Source organism: Oryctolagus cuniculus, chromosome 2 (genome assembly GCF_964237555.1).
Source record: "Oryctolagus cuniculus chromosome 2, mOryCun1.1, whole genome shotgun sequence".
In the NCBI taxonomy this organism is placed as follows: domain Eukaryota; kingdom Metazoa; phylum Chordata; class Mammalia; order Lagomorpha; family Leporidae; genus Oryctolagus; species Oryctolagus cuniculus.
In genome coordinates, this window is record NC_091433.1 from 178,897,836 (window position 1) to 178,917,717 (window position 19,882).

Genomic DNA, 19,882 nt, shown 5'->3' on the forward strand with positions numbered 1-19,882 from the left:
TCCTTAGGAGACAGGTCTGCCCACACTGCCCGCAGGCTTAAACCAAGCCTCTGGGACGCGGCTCCTGCCTCCTTCTCCAGCCTTGTTCCCTCCGTTCTCAGCCTCCCTCCTGGCCCCACGGCGGTGCCTAAACCTCAGCTGTCCCGCGGGCTCCCAGGAGGGGTGGCCACCCTGGGGTTAGGACTGGCCAGGCCGGCATGTCGGGGCTGGCTCCAGGCTGCAGGTGGGAAGGAGGCCGGCCTCACTCTCCAGGCCTGGGGTCGGCCAGGCTCACCCTGGACAGGTCAGTGCTGGTCCCATGTGGGGAGGTGCCAGGACACCCCCATTCCACGATCGGCCCTCCCTGTCCCCTCCGAGAGCACAGCCGGGGCCACTTCTCCCTTCTGGGCCATTCCAGCTGCTGCACATTAGGTCTGCTGGGCCACAGGGGCAAAGGGGGCAGAAATGACACGGTGACAGCGTCAGCCGCTCTCTGACGGTGAGAAGCTGAAATTCCTGACCCTTGCACGTGGCCAGGAAGGCTGACATCTCCCTGTAAGGCCTGGGCTTTCCTCCTGACACCTGCCTGCGACCAGCTGCATCAGTGGAGCCGAGTGCCTGGTGGTCACCACGAGGGGAGGGCTGCAAACTCACACCGTGCCCTTGGGCGGCAGGGTGCCCCCAGCCCGGCGTCAGCCCAGGGACCCTCCTGTGGTCTGTGGGCCCCCAGCTCTAAACCCTAGACTTCTGGGTTCCGATCCTCTACCTGCCTCCTACTGTGCATCGCAGTGTACACGCCAACTGCGCAGTGGGTCACCTTCCCCGCCCTCCCGCCTGTGGCCTCGGGCGCTTTGCCTCTACGGCCAGCAGCTCACACTAGGGAAGCCTCTGCAGGCCAGCCCTGTCACCCACTGACCGTCACCCTAGGGTGTCAGAGCTGGGAGGGGACCTCATGTGAACCCACCTCCTGGTTTACAGATGAGAAAACCTGAGGCCTGAGAGGGAGGACATGGCTGGCCTGAGGCCATCGGACAAGTGGCAGAGTCGGGGTCAAACTCAGGTCTCCAAGGGGGTGCCCTCTGCCCTCCAGCAGCTGCCTGGCACATCCCACTGTGCTCCCACCTCCAGGGGCACCCTCTCCTAGCTGCACCTGCCTCACACAGGCCCTGACTGTCCCTGTCCCCACACCCTTGTCGGAAGCCTGTCCAGGCAGCCTTCAACCCTCTGGGTTCCTTTTTAGCGGAGTCCTCTTCTCTGGGGTATGCAAGAGTCTGGCTGTGAACGGGGGAGGGTCCCAAAGGCAGTCAAGGGGCCTCCGGGGTTCCAGCCCAGGCCAGGGCTGGCCCCTCTGCCCCTTCTGCACACCCCAGCTCGCCTGCAGCGAGGCCCCAGCCCCCGGGGCATTGCTCTGCGGCAGGATTGGCCAAGGATGGCAGCAGGGAGGAGCCGCGGTACCATCCCTCCCCTCTAGACCTCACTCTCCTAACACAGAGAGCCCAAGCGCTGCCTACGAGCTGGGAAGTCCCAGGGAGCCCGGCCCCTCCTGCGTGGCTGAGGGCCTCCCACGCCAGGCAGCCCCGTTCTACGCCAAAGGACACAACGGATCGGGAAGGAGGTAGCAGCCAGGGTGCCGTCCTGAAACAGAACACAGTGACTGGGGGGTTAGTCGGCAAGTCCGCACACGGCACTGGGCGGCCAGCACAGGTCCTGTCCTCCCACTCTGAGCTCGGGCCCGGCTCGGCGTCCGCCCCGGAGAGGCTGCAAGGCAAAATGAGCAGCGGATTAATCTGCTGATGTTGGGAGAAGCGTGAGCGGTCCCCAGGCTGCCCCTCGGCTGCGCGCCCTCACTAAGGAGCTTGGAGGGGGCCCTGACTGCTTTGCAAGGGTATGAAGCAGACGAATTAAAAAAACTCAACATAATGGAAAAGAAAGAAAGAAAGATGCTCAAGTGCTACTGAGACTCACTCAGGTGGGAAAGGCCGGGCCCAGGGCCGAAGGGGGGGGCGGGGGCTGCGGGCTATCGTGTTTAGGACACGCCTGGTCCCCGCTCGGACAGCGCCGGCCTAGGCCCAGCGCACACGTGCCAGACACGCAGGGTGGACGAGGCCTCGCCTGGAGTCTCTGCTCCCTGACTTGGAGTGAGGGAGGGGCCCCTCAGCGGGGCTGGCCTGGCTGATGAGGTGTCCTGGCTGGAAGTTCACCGGAGTGGCAGTGGCGGTGGTGCCGGGAGCCCGTGCTGGCCCAGTGAGGGGCTGTGTGCCATGGTCCCTTGAGCAGAAGCTGCCGTGTTCCTAATCTCAGGGCGGGCAGGACAGGTGGGATTCTGGGGGCGGGGCTGCGGGGGGGGGGGGGCGTGGGGCCCTGGCCACCGGCTGGGGCAGGCCGGCAGGGGGCAGTGGTTGTTCTGAGGCTGAGTGTGAGGGGGCTTGGGGAGGAGGGGAGCAGGAGGAGAGATGGCTACTGGCTCTGTGACAGGGAGTCACGCTTCAGGCACCTGCAAGAGAGGGGAAGAGAAAAGCGACACAAAAGCATCCTACAAAGGAACAGACCCGAGCACAGCTGGAAGGAAGGCAAACCTTTGAATCAGGTCCTTGAAATACAAGCTGCAGGAAGCTAGAACATTTTGGTGGACTTCAAACTCTCTGCCTTCAACAACAAGTTTCAGGTCTGTGAAGGCTCTGGCTCTGCGCTGTTGGTTCAGCTCCTTCAACATTTCTGCAGAACAGAGAAGACAGACAGGGCCACGTCCCCATTAAGAGTTTTCTTGTATTTTTTTTTAATTAAAAATATTTTTCAAGAAGTAGAGAAATCGGAAATACTTGATACTGTTTTCTTGGCAAGACTGGCTCAACACGGACACTCAAAAGAAGTCACAAACATAGGCGGGAACAAGCAGCCGCGGGGAGGGGCTACACAGCCAGAGGAATCACAATTTTCAAAAGCAAAAAACAAAAACAAAAACAAAACCAGAAACCAAAAGCCAACCCCCACGGAAAAAAAACAAAAACAAAAACAAAAACAAAACAAACAAAAAAACCCCCAAGTACAATAAAAAAATGAACCCCAGAAATCAAAAGGCAGAGGGAAAGAGTCCCAGTCTGACAATCGGAAACGTGGAGGATACGTTATCATAGACAACTAAAGCTGCCCTATAAATGCAAAACAGGTTCTCCAAGTGCCAATGGCGCAATGCATCAGGTACCGAGTAAAGCATGGCATTGTGGTGTAGCGTGGGCTGGGTACGGTCCAAAGAAGTAAAACCACAAAACCTGCAAAAACAGCATCCCTGCTGTTAGACACTCAGAGCTGTGGCGTGGGGAGAGCTCCCCGGGGCAGCCGAGTGGGGGCCAGGCACACACCTCCTTCCAAATCATACTTCCAGGCACTTCCGGAGGAGCGAGCAAGCAAGGGACGGGACTCTCCACACCCCTTCCTGTTCCCGGGACTCCCACCCTGGCTGGGGCTCAGCCCTGCGGAGCCTGGTTTGCAGCCCTTGAGGGTCCCAGGAAGTGGTCTCCGGGGCCTCCCCACCCTGGCGTGCACCTACCTTTGCCTGGTGTCTTGGCCACCTGGGGCTGGCATAGACAGTACCCAGGCCTGTGGGCTCCAGACCTGGGGATGTCAGACGCTTCTACCAGACCCACCCCAAGGTTTAGAAGAGAGAAGGAAGGAAGAGCCTGCCCATGACCTGGGACCTTATTTAGCTTCACTTGTAACAGGCAGGGTCTCAGGTGACCAAACTGCCCCCAGCCTTGCCTCACCTGCCTGCCCCAGGACCTGCTGGTCAAGGACTACCCTCAGCACTCCTGGTAGCAGACCAGAATGACCTTGACTGTCAGCAGCAGGGCTATCTCCTACCATAGGTGAGTGGGAGAGGGCTGCCTGCAGAGCTGAGCCGGGCCCTCCCGGAGCCCTGCCATCACCCCACACCTCCAGGTCCATGCTGATCCTCAGCCGCTGTTCTAGACTCACCCCCCGGCGTGCCCTGACCAGTCTTCTGTCCACGTGGCCCAATGTCAGCCAGCCTGCCAAGTCTCCCTGCTGGGTTTGCCTCTGACGCCTGGATGTCCTTGGCTAAGCCCCTGAACCTCAGCTCCTGGTGACCAAGCTAGGACCAGGGCTGGAAAGGGGCTTGGTGGGCCTTGGCTGTGGCTCTGAGCTTGCTGAAGACCCAGGAGGATCCCTCAGGACAAAGCCACACGGGGACTGAGGTGTGGGCCCTGCAGCTTCCAGGGACAGGGGCCAGGCTGGAGGACAGATGCTGGCCGGCACACAGGCTGGGGGGGGGCAACAGGGATTCCGAGGGGCCAGCAGGCTGGACTTCAGGAGCCTCGCCATGGTAGATGGAGCTTAATCCTGGGGGCACCACGGAGACGTGGGAGATGTGGCTTTCTGATGAAATCACACAGAGCCGGGATGGAGAGTGATTCAGGAGTCTGGATGGGAGGCAGGAAAGCAAACGCAAAACAGCTTGGCCTCGGGGCTCCTCTGGAGTGTGAACCTGAACTTGGCCTCCCATTAGGGCACGTGCGCTTGGGAAAGAAAAGAATCAACATCCCCAGAGGCTGAGTCTCCTCACCGAAAGCTAAACGAGGTAGCACAGGCTAAGCACGAACCTGGCATGTTGGCAGCACCCCACTGGAGGCCAACTCGAGTGGGTGGTGGTGGTGGTGACCTTCGCCTGACCCCAGTGAGGCATGAAAACGGCCAGAACTTCAAGAGAAGGCAAAGAAAGAGACGGACACAGGTGTGGGCGCGGTGGCCCTGGGCGCCAGAACAGGCAGGGAGGGGCGTGTGTGCGACACCCAGGAAGGGGGAGAGAGGAGTTTAGTTTTGGGTGGGTCTGTGGGAGGCCAGGGGAGGGGGAGCAGGTGGGGCGCAGAAGCCTGGGCTGGAGACGAAGCTGTGGGGGCCAGCAGAGGCGCAGGGCACGGACGGCACTGCAATGGACGGCACAGCGCAGGGACGGCCACGGCGGAACCTCTGTGCCCACACCACGCACGTCAACTCCAGTCAGAGCCAGCAGCTGGCTCCATCCCTGGGTCGTTCATTTCCCTCGTGGGGCTGGCTGCTCGTCACCCATCCCTCAAGGCCAGGCCTGGTGCTCCTTGGTCCCAGGCCCTGCGCCTCCTGTCCCCGCTGCCTCCCGCACCCCGTGCCCTCCGCCTCCCTTTGAAGGCCCCCACAGCGGCAGTCTGCACTTGCTTCCTTGGAGCGCGCTATGTGTTGTAATCATTTATTTACATGCCTGCCTCCCGCGGCCGGCTGTTTTATTTATATTTTCATCTGCAACGCCCAGCACGGGGCCTGGCATATGCATAGGCATAGCCAGCGTGGTGGCTGCAGAGTTCTTGCAGCTTCCCCGGTGGAGGGGTGGGCGTCATCTCCCTGCCCTTTGACTCCTGGCTCACCTTTGATTCGCTCTAGGGTGCAGAACATGGTGGGAATGGCTTTGTGCCCGCATAGCCCTGGCCTCAGGGAGTGTTGCTGGCTTCTGTTCATATCTCAAGGCCCCTGCCACCCAACGCCACGTGGAGGAGTCGGGGCTGGCCTGGTGCAGGGTGAGAGGCCTGTGTGGAGTAGAGCGAGCCATCTTGTGGGTGGCCGCCGCCGGTATCTGCCCATCCCACAGCCAGGCCAGCTGAGCCCACCCCAGTTAGCAAGCTGGAAGCATGATTTGAAGCCACTACGTTTTAGAACTATTTGTTATGCGGTGAGGTCTGACAGAGACAGAAAGGAGGCACAAATGCTCAGCGCGCTTTCCCCATGCCAGCTTCTCCTTCGCTAGTTCCGTCTGAAACTACTTCTGTTTAAAAGCATCGTGGATGGGGCCGCTGCTGTGGCATAGTGGATTAAGCCTCCGCCTGCAGCACCGGCGTCCCAGATGGGTGCCAGTTCGTGTCCTGGCTGCTCCACTTCCTATCCAGCTCCCTGCTGATGGGCTGGAAAAGCAGTGGAAGATGGCTCAGGTGCTTGGGCCCCTGCACCCATGTGGGAGACCCGGAGGAAACTCCTGGCTCCTGGCTTTGGATTGGCCCAGCTCCGGCTGTTTCCGCCATTTGGGAAGTGAACCAGTGTATCGAAGACCTCTCTGTTTCCCCCTCTCTCTGTCTGTAGCTCTGCCACTCAAATAAATAAATAAGTCTTCAAAAATATAAAGCACTGTGGTACAATTCAGGGGCATGGGTCAGGAATGTCAAGTGCATTCACAAGGTCGGCCAACCATCACAGTACCTATCTCCAGGGCTCTCTCCATCTTGCAAAACTGAGACCCTGTCCTCATTAAACAACTCCTGGTCCCCCTTTCCCCAGCCCCTGGCCGCCAGCACTGCACTGTCCATCTCCTCTGGGGCCCATGAGGAACTGGAATCACATACACTCGTCCTCCTGGGACTGCCTTACTTCCTCACGCAGGAAGTCCTTGCTGTCCACCCACACGGCGTGGGTGATCACAGTTCCCGTCTTTCAAAGGCCGACTAGCGACGCGGTGTTCACAGATGCGGCATTTTGCGGCTGCTGGGCATCTGGGCTGCTTCCACGTTTTGGTCATGAGCACGCCTTCTGCTGGGAGGTTCCCGCGTGCACCCAAACCCCAGCCCCAGCCCCTTCCGGAGGGGTTGGTGTGCAATGGCTGGGTGGACCCTGTGAGCAAGAAACAGGGACGCCGAGGCCAGCCTGCGGGACTGGGAGCTTTGTTCCTGGGGGAGCGAGGCCACAGACGGCGCTGAGACGGGAGATGAAGTTGTAGCCAAACTTGTGCATATTTTTCACCAAACGACACACGTTTTTTGTCAGAGACTAATGGGCCGGTTCCCGCAGGACTGGAAGGGCTGTCTGGGGTGGTAATAAAGAGGAAGAGGTGGCAAATATTAAAAGGCGCAGGATTTCAGTGGCTCCGCAGTAGAGAAGTCCATTAAATCAGAGCCCCCAGAAAGGTTGGACGGCCAAATAATTTTTTTTTCAGAGCCTGGCTAGGTGATAAATGCTCTCGATCCCATTGGTATTTATGACACATATTTGATAAAGGACCCGAAAAAATTATAAACTCAGAGCAGTCGGGAACTCGACGGAGAAAGCCCAGCGAAGACCGCGTCCCGCTAGCCCAGAGGGTAATTCATCCGGGAGCAGGCCGCTGGACATGCGCTGACACCTCAGGGACAAATGGGGTCTTTCTGTGAACACAGCCTCCTGCGGCTGCCGAGCAAGGCCATGGCCACAGGGCCCCACCGATGCTGCTCTCCGCCCGCCCCCACCTGGCCCTCCCCCCGACCAGGTGCCTGTCTCTCCTCCTGGTTCATTGCTGAACAGGCTCCAGCTTCAAGGTAAGGCGCAATCAAAGTACCTGTGGGCTGCACCTGTGGCTGCACCTGCCACCTGCCGGCCCAGGTGCAGTCAGCGGGGCAGGCGCTCTGCTAGGAGGTCTCAGATGCCCCACGCAAGCCCTCCAGCTCCTTTTAGAGAGGAAAGCATGAGAGACCGACTTCCTGCCTGGACCTATGGCTTTAGTGGGCTGGTCTCTCCGTGTCCTGTTATCCAAATGGAAATCCCTGCCCTTTACCCGAGAGGAAACAAAAGCCCTACAGGGAGCCCCGCCGCTCACCAGCTGCCTTTCCCTAGCTGTCCACACTGGGTGATGAGAGCCATTTTCCCAGCAGTGGATTCTGGCACCAAAGTCCTCACTGTGTCTCCAGCCCCAGCCCAGGGCTGCACACCTGGATCGTCCACGTGTGTTGCTGCGCGGCCCTTGAGGTTACTTTCCAGTGGGAAAGTTCTCACGCCCTTTAAGATGACCAGGAAACGCACACGAGGTATTTCCAGGGCTGCCCAGCCAGGGCCCCAGTGCACTCTTACTGGGCTCCCTCTGTGCAAGGCTCTGGACCACGAGATGAACCTGGTTTCCCTCTTCAAGCTCAGTCCGACGGGGGAGTGGACACTGACCATGTCAGCTGCTCAGCATCAGAACCCTGCCCCCCCCACTCTTGGGGAGAATCCTGAGATGGGTGGGGCCCTGTCCCCATGGGAGCCCAGGGGAGGTGTCTCCCTGGTAGCTGGTGTGAACCCCTGAGGCCTGAGCTCAGCCAGCTAGGTGCTCAGGGCCTGGACATGGACATTCCAGGAAGGAGATCAGAGACACAGCTGACTGCGGTGGCTATGGCGAACTTCGGAGGCCGCAGGGCCTGCCCAGGGCACTGGGGGAGCACAGGTATGGGAGTGGATGAAAGATGGCCCACAGGGGTAGGACCCGTTAGACAGGAGCGCCTTATGGTAGCAGCCTGTGTGGCCAAAGGCCGACAGCCATGCACAAACACATGCCAGGGGCAGTCTGCGGGGGTGTGTGCTGGAGTTAGGGGTCGGGGTAGGCAGGAAATGAGGTGTGCGAGCAGGCAAGGGACCCCAAGAAAAGCTCCCTAAGCCGTGATAAGGCACCTGTGGATTTGGAGTCTGAGAAGGGAGGGAAGAGGTCTCCCGGATTCCCTGGGACACGGAGGGTGGGAGAGAGGGGCCCTGCTGCTGTTGGGTGGGTGAATGCATTGACGGCGGCTGGGGGGAGGGGTGGCTGGGGGCAGTGGAGGGGCTCTGAGCTCTGTTGGGGAGGCCGAGCTGTGAGATCTGCAGGTTCCCCCGAGGGTTGGGGTTGAGGGAGGAGTCCCTGAACCTGGCACCCCAGCGTCCCCCACCTCTGGGCAGGGCATGGGGTTCAGAAACAATGCACCGGCTACCTACCCTTCTCCTGGGTGTGCCCACAACAGGGTGGGGCCCAGGCCTTGGTGCTCAGGCTGGGAGGCACAGAGGGCCTTCTTGGGAAGAGGAGCCCCAGGCCTGGGCTGGACCCTCAGCCTTGCTCACCTTCCACCTCTTTTATCACCATTTAGAGGCAAGACGTCGGATTTCCAAATACACACAGGCCTGAGCTGGGATGGTTTGCCTCAGGATTGTGACTTTCTGATGGTACTTGAAATTTCGAGGTTTGACCTTTCCCAGGGCTGGGTGTGTGCAGCGTGACCTTCCCCGCGGGGGTCGCCACCAGGGGCCACCACAGTGGTGTGCATGTTGCTGGGTGAGGGCTCTGGGCAGGTTGGGTGCATTAAGTGCACGTGCGGCTTCCTGGGAACTGAGCCCGTGGCAAGTTCATTTTCTATCAGACTCAGGGATGTAGGAAGAGTGGAGAACTGCAGGTGCCTCCAGGCAGATTGCTCAAGATATATTCCCCAAGAAGGCACAGCGAGGAGCTGATGCGGCCACCACACCCTCCCGCACAGCCCCGCGCCTAGGTGGAGCAGAGAGGGCACAGGTGCAGAGCCTGAAACCTGACTCTGTGCACATCTGGGTTCTGCATATGTGGCGGAAGTGGCTGGTGGGCAGCCCTGGGCAAGAGAGGGCCACAGGGAGCTCAGCCTCCCCAGGGTGGCCGGGCTTTTCACCCTCCTCCATGCCAAGCCCCCCACAGACCTACCCCCACCTAGGATTCCTGGGACACGTGGGTGGGACAGCTGTTTGTGCCGTGGTCGGAAGGGGCCCCCAGGCCTTTGCACTCAATGCTGCAGACCCGAGCGTAGGACCTGCTTTGGAAATGGAAGAGCACCAGGGCCCTGGCGCAGGACCTGGTATTCGCCAGCTAGAGACAAAGAGCCCCACGTCGCAGACGCAACCCTGGAGCCTCCATTCTCCGTGCCATACTCCACAAAACCTCGCCACGCGGGATTCTTCCTGGGGACTTAATTAATCCCACAGAGATGTGTCCAGCTGGGGCTCCGGGACAATCAGTCCCCTGCCCCAGGTGACGGACAGCTCAGAGAGGGGGTGGGAAGAGGGGCTGGGGAAGGGCAGCAGAGGGGGAACAGGCAGAGGAGAGAGGGTGGAAAGAGGGGAGGGAGCAGCCACAGGTCTCCTCCACTGGCTTTAGCAAAAGCCATTATTTCCCAAGAATTCTGAGAGCCACAGTCCAGCAAATAAATCAATAGTTTTAAAGGATTTGCAAGAATTAGTGAACCAGAGCTGGGAGTACAATCAGTTCAGTTACCCAGGTAAAGAGGGAAATGAAACGGAAACCCCAGATGCCAGGGGCTAATGGCATCTCAGAGCACCACGAATCCATTCGAGGGAGAATTTGCAGCCCAGGGAGGATGAGGAGTTCGGAGGCAGGCGAGGAGAAAGCCTCTGTGTGTGTGTGTGTGTGTGTGTGTGTGTGTGTCTTGTGCAGCCACCCTCCAGAAGTATCGGTCCCAGGCTCTCCATCTGTGCCTAACCCCCCACCCCCGCCAGTCCTGTCTGTACCACGTCTGGGCAGCACACCTGCCTCCTGCGATTCAGAGAGGCGAATGCCTGGGGGTCCTTTCTAGTTTCTAATACACTAATGGTATTTTACGACCACACAGGTCATTGCCACGGTCATTAAAGGGTATTAGGATATCCTGCTCAGTTCAACAGAGGGAGGGGTTGCACCCTCCAGGTTCTCAGGCCCCAGCTGCAGGCCCTGCATAGGGTTAGAGGTCATGGGTGCCTTCAAGTACCTGTGCCAGCCCTGGCAAGAGCTGGGGGGAACCGCGGCCCCTGGGAAGGAGCTAGCCTTTCACCCTGCCTGGGCTGCACCCCTCTCACTGCCCTGTATACCTGACATAGGGACCAGCACACACCCTGCCCATCAGATGGGTGAGCAGAGTCCCCAGGGTGCCCCAGCCTGGGGGAGGGACCCCAGGAAGGCCCAACGGTGGTCTCTGCTGACTCTCCCTGTCTTCCCATCCCCTTCCATCATGCTTTCTTGTCTCCCAGCATCCTATGCCATCCCTTCCTCCTGGCTATGTGACTTTGCCTGCCCAATTCTGTCTTCTGGCTAGACAGACAAGCTCCGGTGGGTAGGGATGGCACCTCTCATTCCCAGTATGCCAGAGCCTGACTGCTCTGTCTCACACCGGGAGCTGGCCCAAGTGTGGCTCTAGGGGGCGCCCATGTACCTGCGCCTCCAGACACAGGAAGGAGAGGCCTATGCGGGCACATGGGCCTGTGCTCCTTAACCCCGTGTTGATTTCCTGGACACGGGACAGTTGCTGTCCCCGTGATGTCAGCCGGGCTTCTGGACTTCACGCTATCCCTCTCTGCCCGCGTCACTTCCCTGCAGGTATTTGGCTTGCCAGGCGTTTTTCTTGGGAAGCTGAGCTTGCCAAGACTCGAGAATAAAACCACAGTCCCGTATTCATGAATACATTGACACAGTTCCCCAAGTGACCGGTGCTGTCCTGCACTGCCAGGGTCCGGCCTGTGTGTTTGGATGTGGCTCTGCTCCTGGGGGACCTCTAGGTGCCAGCCCCTGGGCTCAGACACTGACTAGGAGTGGCTGAGTGGGGCACAAATGCTGGAAAGCCGAGCCCCACCTCACTGGTCAGGCTGTGTCCAGCAGGGTCGCCAGCACTCGGGGAGCACTGCTGGGTGCTGGGCCCTGGGCGAGGTGGGAGGAGACAGCATGACCTGGCAGTTTGGCTCTGTGCTCCTGAGCTCCCTGGGTTCAACAGATGGTTATACACCCGCTGGGGCTGGGGTGTGGGGACAGCAGGTGCATTAGTCAGCTTGCCATTGCTTTCACCAAAATGCCAAGTGGAGCGATGCGGTGTATTCCAGCTTACAGTTTGGAGGTTCGCAGTCTGAGGTTGAGCCGGCGGCCCCATGGGTCTGACATCTGACGGAGACAGTGTGCACGGCGGGGGACCATCACGTGGCAAGGTGAGATGCACACAGGGAAACTGTGCTGAACTTAGCTTAAATAACCAACCCTCTGGCCAGCAGGACCTTCTAGGGGCACGCCCCAGTGACCTAAAGGCCGCCCACTGGGCTCTCCTTCTAAAGGCCGTAATCAGATCAAGTCTCTACCCTTAATCCACGAACCATTAGCATAAGACTTTGGGGGCCAAATCCCCAACACGGTCTTTGAGGGACATCACAGCTATTACCCAAACCGTAACAGGAAGTGAGGGCGCAGCAGGAAGTCCAGAGAGGAGCCCGGTGGCCCGGCCACCTTGTCCAGGCTGCTCCCTCCACCTGGAATCCCCTCGGCCTCCTCCAGTGCCCGCCCATTCTGGGTGACCAGGTTCTGTGCTGCCCTCTGCTCCTCCGCCCTTGGCCCACCCCTCTGCCAAGTCCATTGCTGAGTGAGTGAATGACCTTGACCGTAAGGGCAAGGAAGTAGAATCCTTGCCGGCCCTGGGGTCTTGAGACGCGGTGGCCACTTTGGGGGTGGGGGTGGTCTGGGCAGCTGCGATCACACAGAATCCGGCTGAGGGCTTTCCTGGACTCCAGCCACAGCCACCCTCCAGGGCCCAGGGATGGGGGAGGCACGGCTCAGCCTGATCCAGGAGCTGTCCTTGTTCCATGGGCCAGGGCCTTCCTGCCCAGCTCTTCTTCAGTGGTCAACTTCAATGGTGTCCGCCTTGGGCCAAAACTCCTCCTAGAAGCAGAGACCGTCCAGGCTCCTGGAGCTTCCAGCCCTGCTCTCTCTCAGGGTCAGGGTTGCCTCCGGTGGGTGGAGGTGGGGGGAACGGACTGAGAGCCCCTGAGCGGGTTTGCTGGAGTGGCAGTGGGGGTTAGGAACATCTGAGGCCTGGGTCGTTAGGGGCTGTAGTCAGGCCAGGGAGCAGGCTGGGGAGAAAAAAAGGACGTCCCCAGCACAGCTGACCTGGGTATTAGTGGGGTCTGCACACCAAAGGGGCTCCTGAGGGCCCCGGATGAACCCAGCAGTCCCAGCAAAGGTGGATCTGGGAGCACCGTGGACCCGGCTTCCCTAGCTGCCACTGGAAGTGGCCCCTCGGCTCCCATACGTTCTCCTCAGCCTCCTGGAGCTCCTAAAACCAGAACTTCCCTCCCGGCTTGACTTCTGCAGCCAGGGTCTGGCCGTTCTCTGACCCCGTAATCCAGATCTGCAGGGCCTGCCCTGAACCTCGTCCCATTCATGGTGGGCACTTGGAAGTGCAGAGTGGGCCTGGAGCCGTACTAAGGAAAGCACTCCAAAGCAGAGCCTGCATCTGACAGGTCCTTGTGCCCCAGCGTCCGGCATCGCTGGGGTCTCGCACAGGCTTCAGGTGAGCTTTAGCGGAGGGCTGGAGGGGACAGGAAAGTGGCTGCTGGATTGGAGAAGATGTCGTGGAGAAGGCACGGGAGCTAGCAGCCATGGAGGAAGCTGTCCAGGGGCCAGGGGCCAGGGCACAGGCGTAGGGAATCGCAAGCGGGACCATGGACGCTGAGTCTGCAGTGGGTGACAGGTAGAGGAAAGTGTGGAGCCCTGGGGACCAGCCCTCCTTGAATGCATTTCCAGACACTCAGCACTCCGCTCCCCAGACAGCTGAGCCTGGGAGCCCCAGCACTCCCTGCTCTCTGGGCCTGGAGACAGGTGCGCAGGGCTGGGCAGGCTTTGCTGCACACAAGCTCACCCTCCCAGGCTTCTGTGCAGCAGTGCGGTCACCTGCCTGCAGGTCACCTTGAAGGCGAACTGACTGCGGCCACAGATCAGACGGAACAGGCCCCGCAGGCAGGCAGCAGGCACCACCCTCTAGGCCCAGGGTCCTCGGGCTGACTCCCAGCAGGAGGGGCAGCCAGGGCCCTGGATCCTCACGTCTGCAGTGGTGGTGAGGGTGGGAGGCAGGGTGACCGAGCGCTCACCGTGTGTTAGCAGGGCAGTGCGCCTCAGCACCTCGGTACAGGCAAGCATCTGAATGCCCTTGACTTGAGGACCGTGTGGCCTCAGCTGGAGGCCGGCGCCGGTTCACTCTGACACAGGCCTGTCTTGTCTGCGGCCCTGGTTCTCAGCCTGCACTGGGCTCATCTGAAACCTTGCGCTGAAGCCCGGACTGCACCCAAGTTTCTGCTTCTCTAGTAGGGGGTGGGGGAGAGTAGTGAGCTAGGCACCAGGGATCCCTAGGGCTCTCAGAAGGTTCTAACGTGCAGCAAGGTTTGGGAACCTCCAGGCTCATGCCCAGGTGCTGCTGTTGGTTTTGCCTTTTGGTTCTTACTCTCAAGGTGTCCAGTTTTTTTTTTTTTTTCATTCAGAGCTCAAAGAAATTTACTGGAAAAAATAAAATAAAATTAAGGAACAACAGCTCAAAGAGCCAGCAATTTATGCAAATGAATGCAAATAAATACAAACTTCTATACATATGTTTATGCAAATATTCTTGTGGTCCTTGCAAATCACTCACCCACCTGCAAGCAGCCGCCCCCGATTTCTTGGTGAGAACTCCGGGCAGGGTGCCTGGGTTAATGACAGGTGCTATCGGGATCTTCCAGAACTACATTTCTATTAGCAAACTCATTCCAGAAGGCCCCCAAGGACACTCACCAGAGCCTGGCTCTGCCCACCACGCTTCCTCCACACCCCCGCTCAGGCCTGAGGGCTCACTGAAGGCCACAGGCCAGGGAGGGATCAGGAGCTGCAGGCCAGCGGGCACCGGAGATCAGGAACAAAAAGGGGGCCCTAGCAGTAGCCGGGGGGCCAGAGGACAGCTCTGCCCACGAGGGCGGGGCTGCCCCTCGTGCTGTACCTGTCTAGGTGGGCTTGCGTGGGCCCAGACACTTGACCCTTTTGGACAGGATGCCCTGCACGTGCTGTTTGTTGGGTTAGAAATCGGGAGACACTGGGCTTCGGAAAAACACTTGCCCTGTCGAGATCAGAGATAGGAGCCCCCATGTATGCTTCCTCCAGGGCTGCTATGCCTGTGTCCAGCGCTCATGGGCCACTCCTCCCAGGCCTGGCGACCAGCATGGCCTCCACCACTTCAGGACACTCTTGCTTTGTTGAGGCGCAAGCTCTGAACCTGCTGGCTCCAGCCCCGGTCTCTTCCCCAAGGCTCCCCGCCTGCCAGGGTGATCTCCTGAGGCTGAGCACCCAGCCCCTGGTGCTGCCCCGGTTGCTGGGGTTGGGATGCGACTCCGAGCTCTGCCTGCGCGCTGTGGAATCTCTCAGCCTGCCTTTGACAGCCCTTGGAATAGCGCAGGCAGCTTCTTATCTGGGCAGGTGCTGCAGCGGCGGGGAGACACCCTGGCCACTTGGGGGCACTGTGGCCCGCGGGGGCAGGGAGCGTGGCTGCTAGGCAAGGAGACGGCCGCTCCGTACAGTCTGGGTGACTATGGCGGGAATGCGCGTTCCTTCACAACACCCCTGCCTCGCTGTTCTCCCCGTGCCCTTGGGACTTCACGCACAACTTGGGGTGCTGCAGGCACGGCCTGGCCCCGCTGTGGCGCTCGCCTCCAGGTGGATAAGGCTAGACAGTGCCTCCCCGGACCCAGGGCCCAGCCCACAGTGGGAAAGGCCCCCTAGGAAAAAAGAGAAATTGACCTGAGCATAGCCGGCAACTCCGGGCAGCACTGGCCACTGGTTGGGGGTCCCAGGCCTTTCAGGCTGTGGTGCAGCTCGGACCAGAGGGCGTGCGGTCTGTTCAGGTGTGACTGTCTCCACAAAGGGCTGCCGTGACAACCTCTCGAGCCCCCGCTGCTTTGGGCCCCGGGGTGACCCCCTACCCATATCCCAGCCCCTAGACAGCCCAGGGTTCCTGGCCAACAGAGAGAAGGAGGGCCACCCTGCTGTGTCGGGGGACAAAGCCCGGCCTTGCTGCCCTCAGGGGGCATTCTCAGCTCTTGGTGGTCCAACTTTCCAAGAGGAAAATGAGCTTTCCTGCTCGGAGCATTCTGCACCTCGGGACCGGCAGACTCCAGCTCCACCAGACCCGGGCGCCTGAGAGAGGCCCAGGTCTTGGAGAGCACTCTCCCCCGCCGCCCCCTGGTCAGCTTTATCTAACTTTCTAATGTGAGAGACAGAGAGAGAAAGAGAACACGGCAGAGCTGCTATTTGCTGGTTCACTCCCCAAATGCCTGCAACACTGGACTGGTGTGACGACGACACACCTCGGAGGAGAAGGGGAGTGATCAGCTCCCGAGCCTCCCTGGCTGGCTGGCTGTGGGCTCGGCCAAGGCGCCGGATGTCTGTCCCAGATGGGCTGTGCCCTCACCCACAGGCTGGCCTCGCGAAGGCTCCCCTCTTCTGGGCGGGGAACTGGTGGGAAATCCTTCTCTTTTGAGAGTGAACTCACCCCAGGAGGCTGGCCACTCCCTCCTCCTAGCCCTGAGGATAAGTGTCGCTGGGGACCGTTTACCATCTGGCGGTCACTCCAGGTCTGGAATTCAGAGCTCAGACCAGCCCACAACTCAGAGCCTAGAGAGCAGAAGAAACTCAGAATTCCACAGAAGAGCCCAGAGCCCCAGCAGAGCCCAGAGCCCCAGCCACGGTCCAACCCAGGTTCCTACGTAGACACCTGGAGCTCAGACCACTGGACGGGACCCCAGACCTCTCCGAGGCTCTGTGTGTGCTGGGAAGTTCCTCCCAGCCCTCTGATTGGCACCTGACAGTGCAGGGTATTAATTATGGTCAGCGTTTTCCAGCAGGCAATAAAAAGCCTTTTAGAACGTTCCGATGGGAGGTGATTAACTCTATTAAGTGGCGGTATGGATCTTTCTATCTGTTGCTTTCATAAACATAGTTGTAGGCAGAATGTTTTATTATGGACATAAAAATGTCCCACATTACAATGCATAAGCATATACTGATGTTATATTTCTTTACGGGGCTCCGCGCCCCAGTCCCCAACCACTCCGAAAAGAAACTACACGTCTTAATAATTTATGCTCCAAGTTTTCACCAGGATTATCAATGGCAGCGCTGCAGCTTTCTCTGTCGGCAACACAATAGATCATAGTAAAAATGCAACGACAGGCGATGTGTTCGTTTGATTTTTTCCACCTGAATCAGCAGCCCGAATTCCAGACACAGCAGTTTAGGGCAAGCAGCACACTGAAGAATTTAAGCCTAAGCATTTAATCTGTTCTTTCCATAAATTTCTGCTGCTTGTGCTTTATAATGATTCTACCAGAGGAAGTTTATTTATATCGCAGATTTTCAACATCAGCACATTGAGTTCACCACGGCAATCGCTCAGTCAATAGCTTACAGCCATGTATAATATCACTCCGGAAATCAAAAGCCCATTTGAAGAAGAGAAGGCTCAGATTAAAGTCACTTTAAGACATCAATAACTCGGAGCCGGCTGAGGAGAAGTTATAAATACCAGCGCGCGCCTATGCAAATAAGCCTGGCGGATGCGCCGCCTCCGCGCGCGGGGACCCCCTGACGGCGCGTTCCCCGGCGCCACGTGACGGCGGCGCCCGGCGGGGCGGGCCCCGGGCGAGGCGCTCCTCGTGACGTCACCGCGCGCGGGGCCACGCCCCTGATGTGGCCCCGCCCCTGCCCTGGCCGAGCTCCCGGCGCCTGCGCAGTCGCCGCCGCCCCCGAGGTCCGCGTGTGAGGGCCTGGCCAGGACGAGGACATCCCGAGGCCCCGAGGCGCGCGCGTGGCCGGTGCTGGCCAAGGGGCACTTTCACAACATCCGCGCCGGCTCGCAGCAGCCATCTGACTCCCCAGCGTCCGGCCCTGCTTCTCGTCCCCGAAGAGCCCGCGCCTAGTTCGCATGCTTCACCGCCGGCTCCAAGACCCGCGCACGACGCGCAGTACCGTGCTGCGACGGCGTGTTCCTGCCGTCCAGATGGGAACGCTGAGAACCGGAGACAGCATGAGCTCAGTCAGGCTCTGCTCGCCTCCACCCTCTGCGTTTAGGGTTTTAAGGCACCGCGTGTCACTGCTTCCTGTTTCGCCTGGACACCTTCCGCAGGGCAGGGCCAAGGCGTAGGGGTCCCCGGGGAAGGGCAGGCCCAGGGACCAAGGAGCACCTGATGTGGTCCTGATGTGGAGGGGGGCTTGGGAGCTCTGGGAGGGGGCAGAGCTGGTGGGAGGGCCCAAGGCACTGCTCCCAGGGGCCTGGGCTGTGTACTGGAGGTGGTGAGGACACCCGAGGCTTTTGGGTGGCTGCTGAACTCAACTGCGGAGCACAGAAATTGCAATTCTAGAAGCTGCCCAGGCCTCACATGGCCCCGGGCTTATCTTGGCCAAAGTCCCCTGCAGTGGCAGCAGGAGACAGGGCTGGTCACTGCTCAGGGGCATGACCAGCACAGAGCCAGGAGCCATCCGGGAGCAAAGTCCTCCAAGGGTAAGACGGCGAGAGGGAGGCTGAGGAGACGGAAAGCCGCAGAAGCTACTGAGCGAGAGAAGACCCGCTGGCTTCTTCAGACGGGTCTCGCCCGAAGGCGGCCCAACTGGGGGCCTTGCTCTAGGCTCTGTCTCCCGGTTCCCACCCTCCTGCTCTCTGCCCCCATCACCGTGGCGTTTGCACGTTGGCCCAGTGGACAGCACCAGTCGCTGCCAGCTGCAGCCATTCCCTGTCCAGCAAGTACTTACTGAGCACCTACCACGTGCTAAGCGCCGGGGATAGCAAGGGAGAACCAAACAGACCAAAAGCCGGGCCCTGGTGGCGTGTGGGTGCTGGGGGTGTCGGTGACCCGCAGCTGCGGCGCGCGGCTCTGGAGGGCTGGGCAGTCCCGTGGAGTCATCCTCGCGCGTGCATCTGGCTGCCGAGAGGCCCAGAGGTCGTGGAGACCACTTTTCAGAATCTAGTGGCAGGGGCATCACCTCTCGTCCTAGCGGGCCTGGGGATTGCTCTCGGCCTCGGACAGGGGCCAGTGGGGGCTCCCCCGCTCTCTGATGGGTAAGGACATGTCCTTCTTGGGGGCTGTATGAGGGCACCTCAAAAGTCTCATGGAAAAATGGAATTAAAAGATTAGTTGAGCGGTGCTGTGGCATAGTGAGTAAAGCCGCCACCTGCAGTGCCAGCATCCCATATGGGCGACAGTTCAAGTCCAGGCTGCTCTACCTCCAATCCAGCTCCCTGCTAATGGCCTGGGAAAGCAGTAGAAGATGGCCCAACTGCTTGGGCCCCTGCGCCCATGTGGGAGACCTGGAAGAAGCTCCTGGTTCCTGGCTTTGAATCACTCCAGCTCTGGCCAGTGCAGTTATTTGGGGAGTGAACCAGTGGATGGAAGACCTCTCTGCCTCTCCTTCTCTCTCTAACTCTGCCTTTCAAATCAATCAATCAATCATAAAAGAAAATTAGTTGGGTGCAAAAAAAAAAAAAATTGAACTCCACGTCTCTTGTTTACTAACACCCAGTTTCCATGAACTTTTTGAAGTTCCCTGTCCCCCTGCCCCTGTGCCAGGAGGACTGCAAGCCAAGCCCCCAGCTGGAGCTCAGGTGGGCAGGGGCCTGGCCCCATGGCATGGAGGCTCACCCAGGTTTCTTGGGGCTTCTCTTTCTTTTCCTGACAGAACAAAGTCTGGCCTGACGCCTCGGATTACCCCAGTTCCACGTGAGCTGGCCGCCTTCTGCCCCAGGGGAGGAGCTGGGTTCCCAGGGGCTGGAGCCTCCTAGACTAGGGCCTGTGGGCAGTTCTAGAGGGGGCCAGGCTAAAGGCCAGCGTGAGTGGGGTTGGGACATAGTGGTGAGGACAGGGCAGTGCCGTCAGACGCCTGGGCGGGGTTAGGCTCCGGGGCTGAAGGGCCAGAGCAGAGTGGAGGTGCCAGGATGGTGGGCAGGCAGCGCAGCCACCCAGAGGGGCGGAGGCAGCCAAGGTAGAGGCTGAGTGTGTCAGGCTGGCCGAGTGGGCTGAGCCGAAGGCCCTGGTGAGGAGGAGCTGACAGGCGTGTCCTCGTGGGACTTGGGACTCCTCAGTGTGGGGCACAGTCTGGGCACATGTGAGGGCACTCCCTCCAGTCTGGGGCCGGCTGCTCACTTTCCAAATGAGGAAGCCGAGATTCTGGGAGGTGGGCAGAGGGGAGGCTGCGCTGGGCGGAGGCCAGGCTGTGCGTGTGGTTGCAACGGCAGGTGCTGCTGAGTGCCCACAGACCAGAGCCGCAGCCAGTGAACGATGGGCCGAGGACTGTCCTGCGTCCATCCCCGCACCGCCTCTGACCAGCTGGGCAGAC

The 19,882-nt window shown here is 59.8% G+C and overlaps 1 protein-coding gene across 7 annotated transcripts in view; it reads right to left on the reverse strand.

Moving 5' to 3' along the window:
* Positions 1-19,882, reverse strand: part of KLHL29 (kelch like family member 29) — a 283,407-nt gene that overhangs the window by 18,539 nt on the left and 244,986 nt on the right. For all 7 annotated transcript variants that reach the window (XR_007918320.2, XM_008254789.4, XM_008254788.4 and 4 more), the window contains one exon: positions 2,556-2,694. Coding sequence is in view for 6 of the 7 variants with exons in the window: in XM_008254789.4 (XP_008253011.1) it covers positions 2,556-2,694 (139 nt within the window). In the remaining variant the exon portion in view is untranslated. The remainder of the gene's footprint in view (positions 1-2,555; positions 2,695-19,882) is intronic.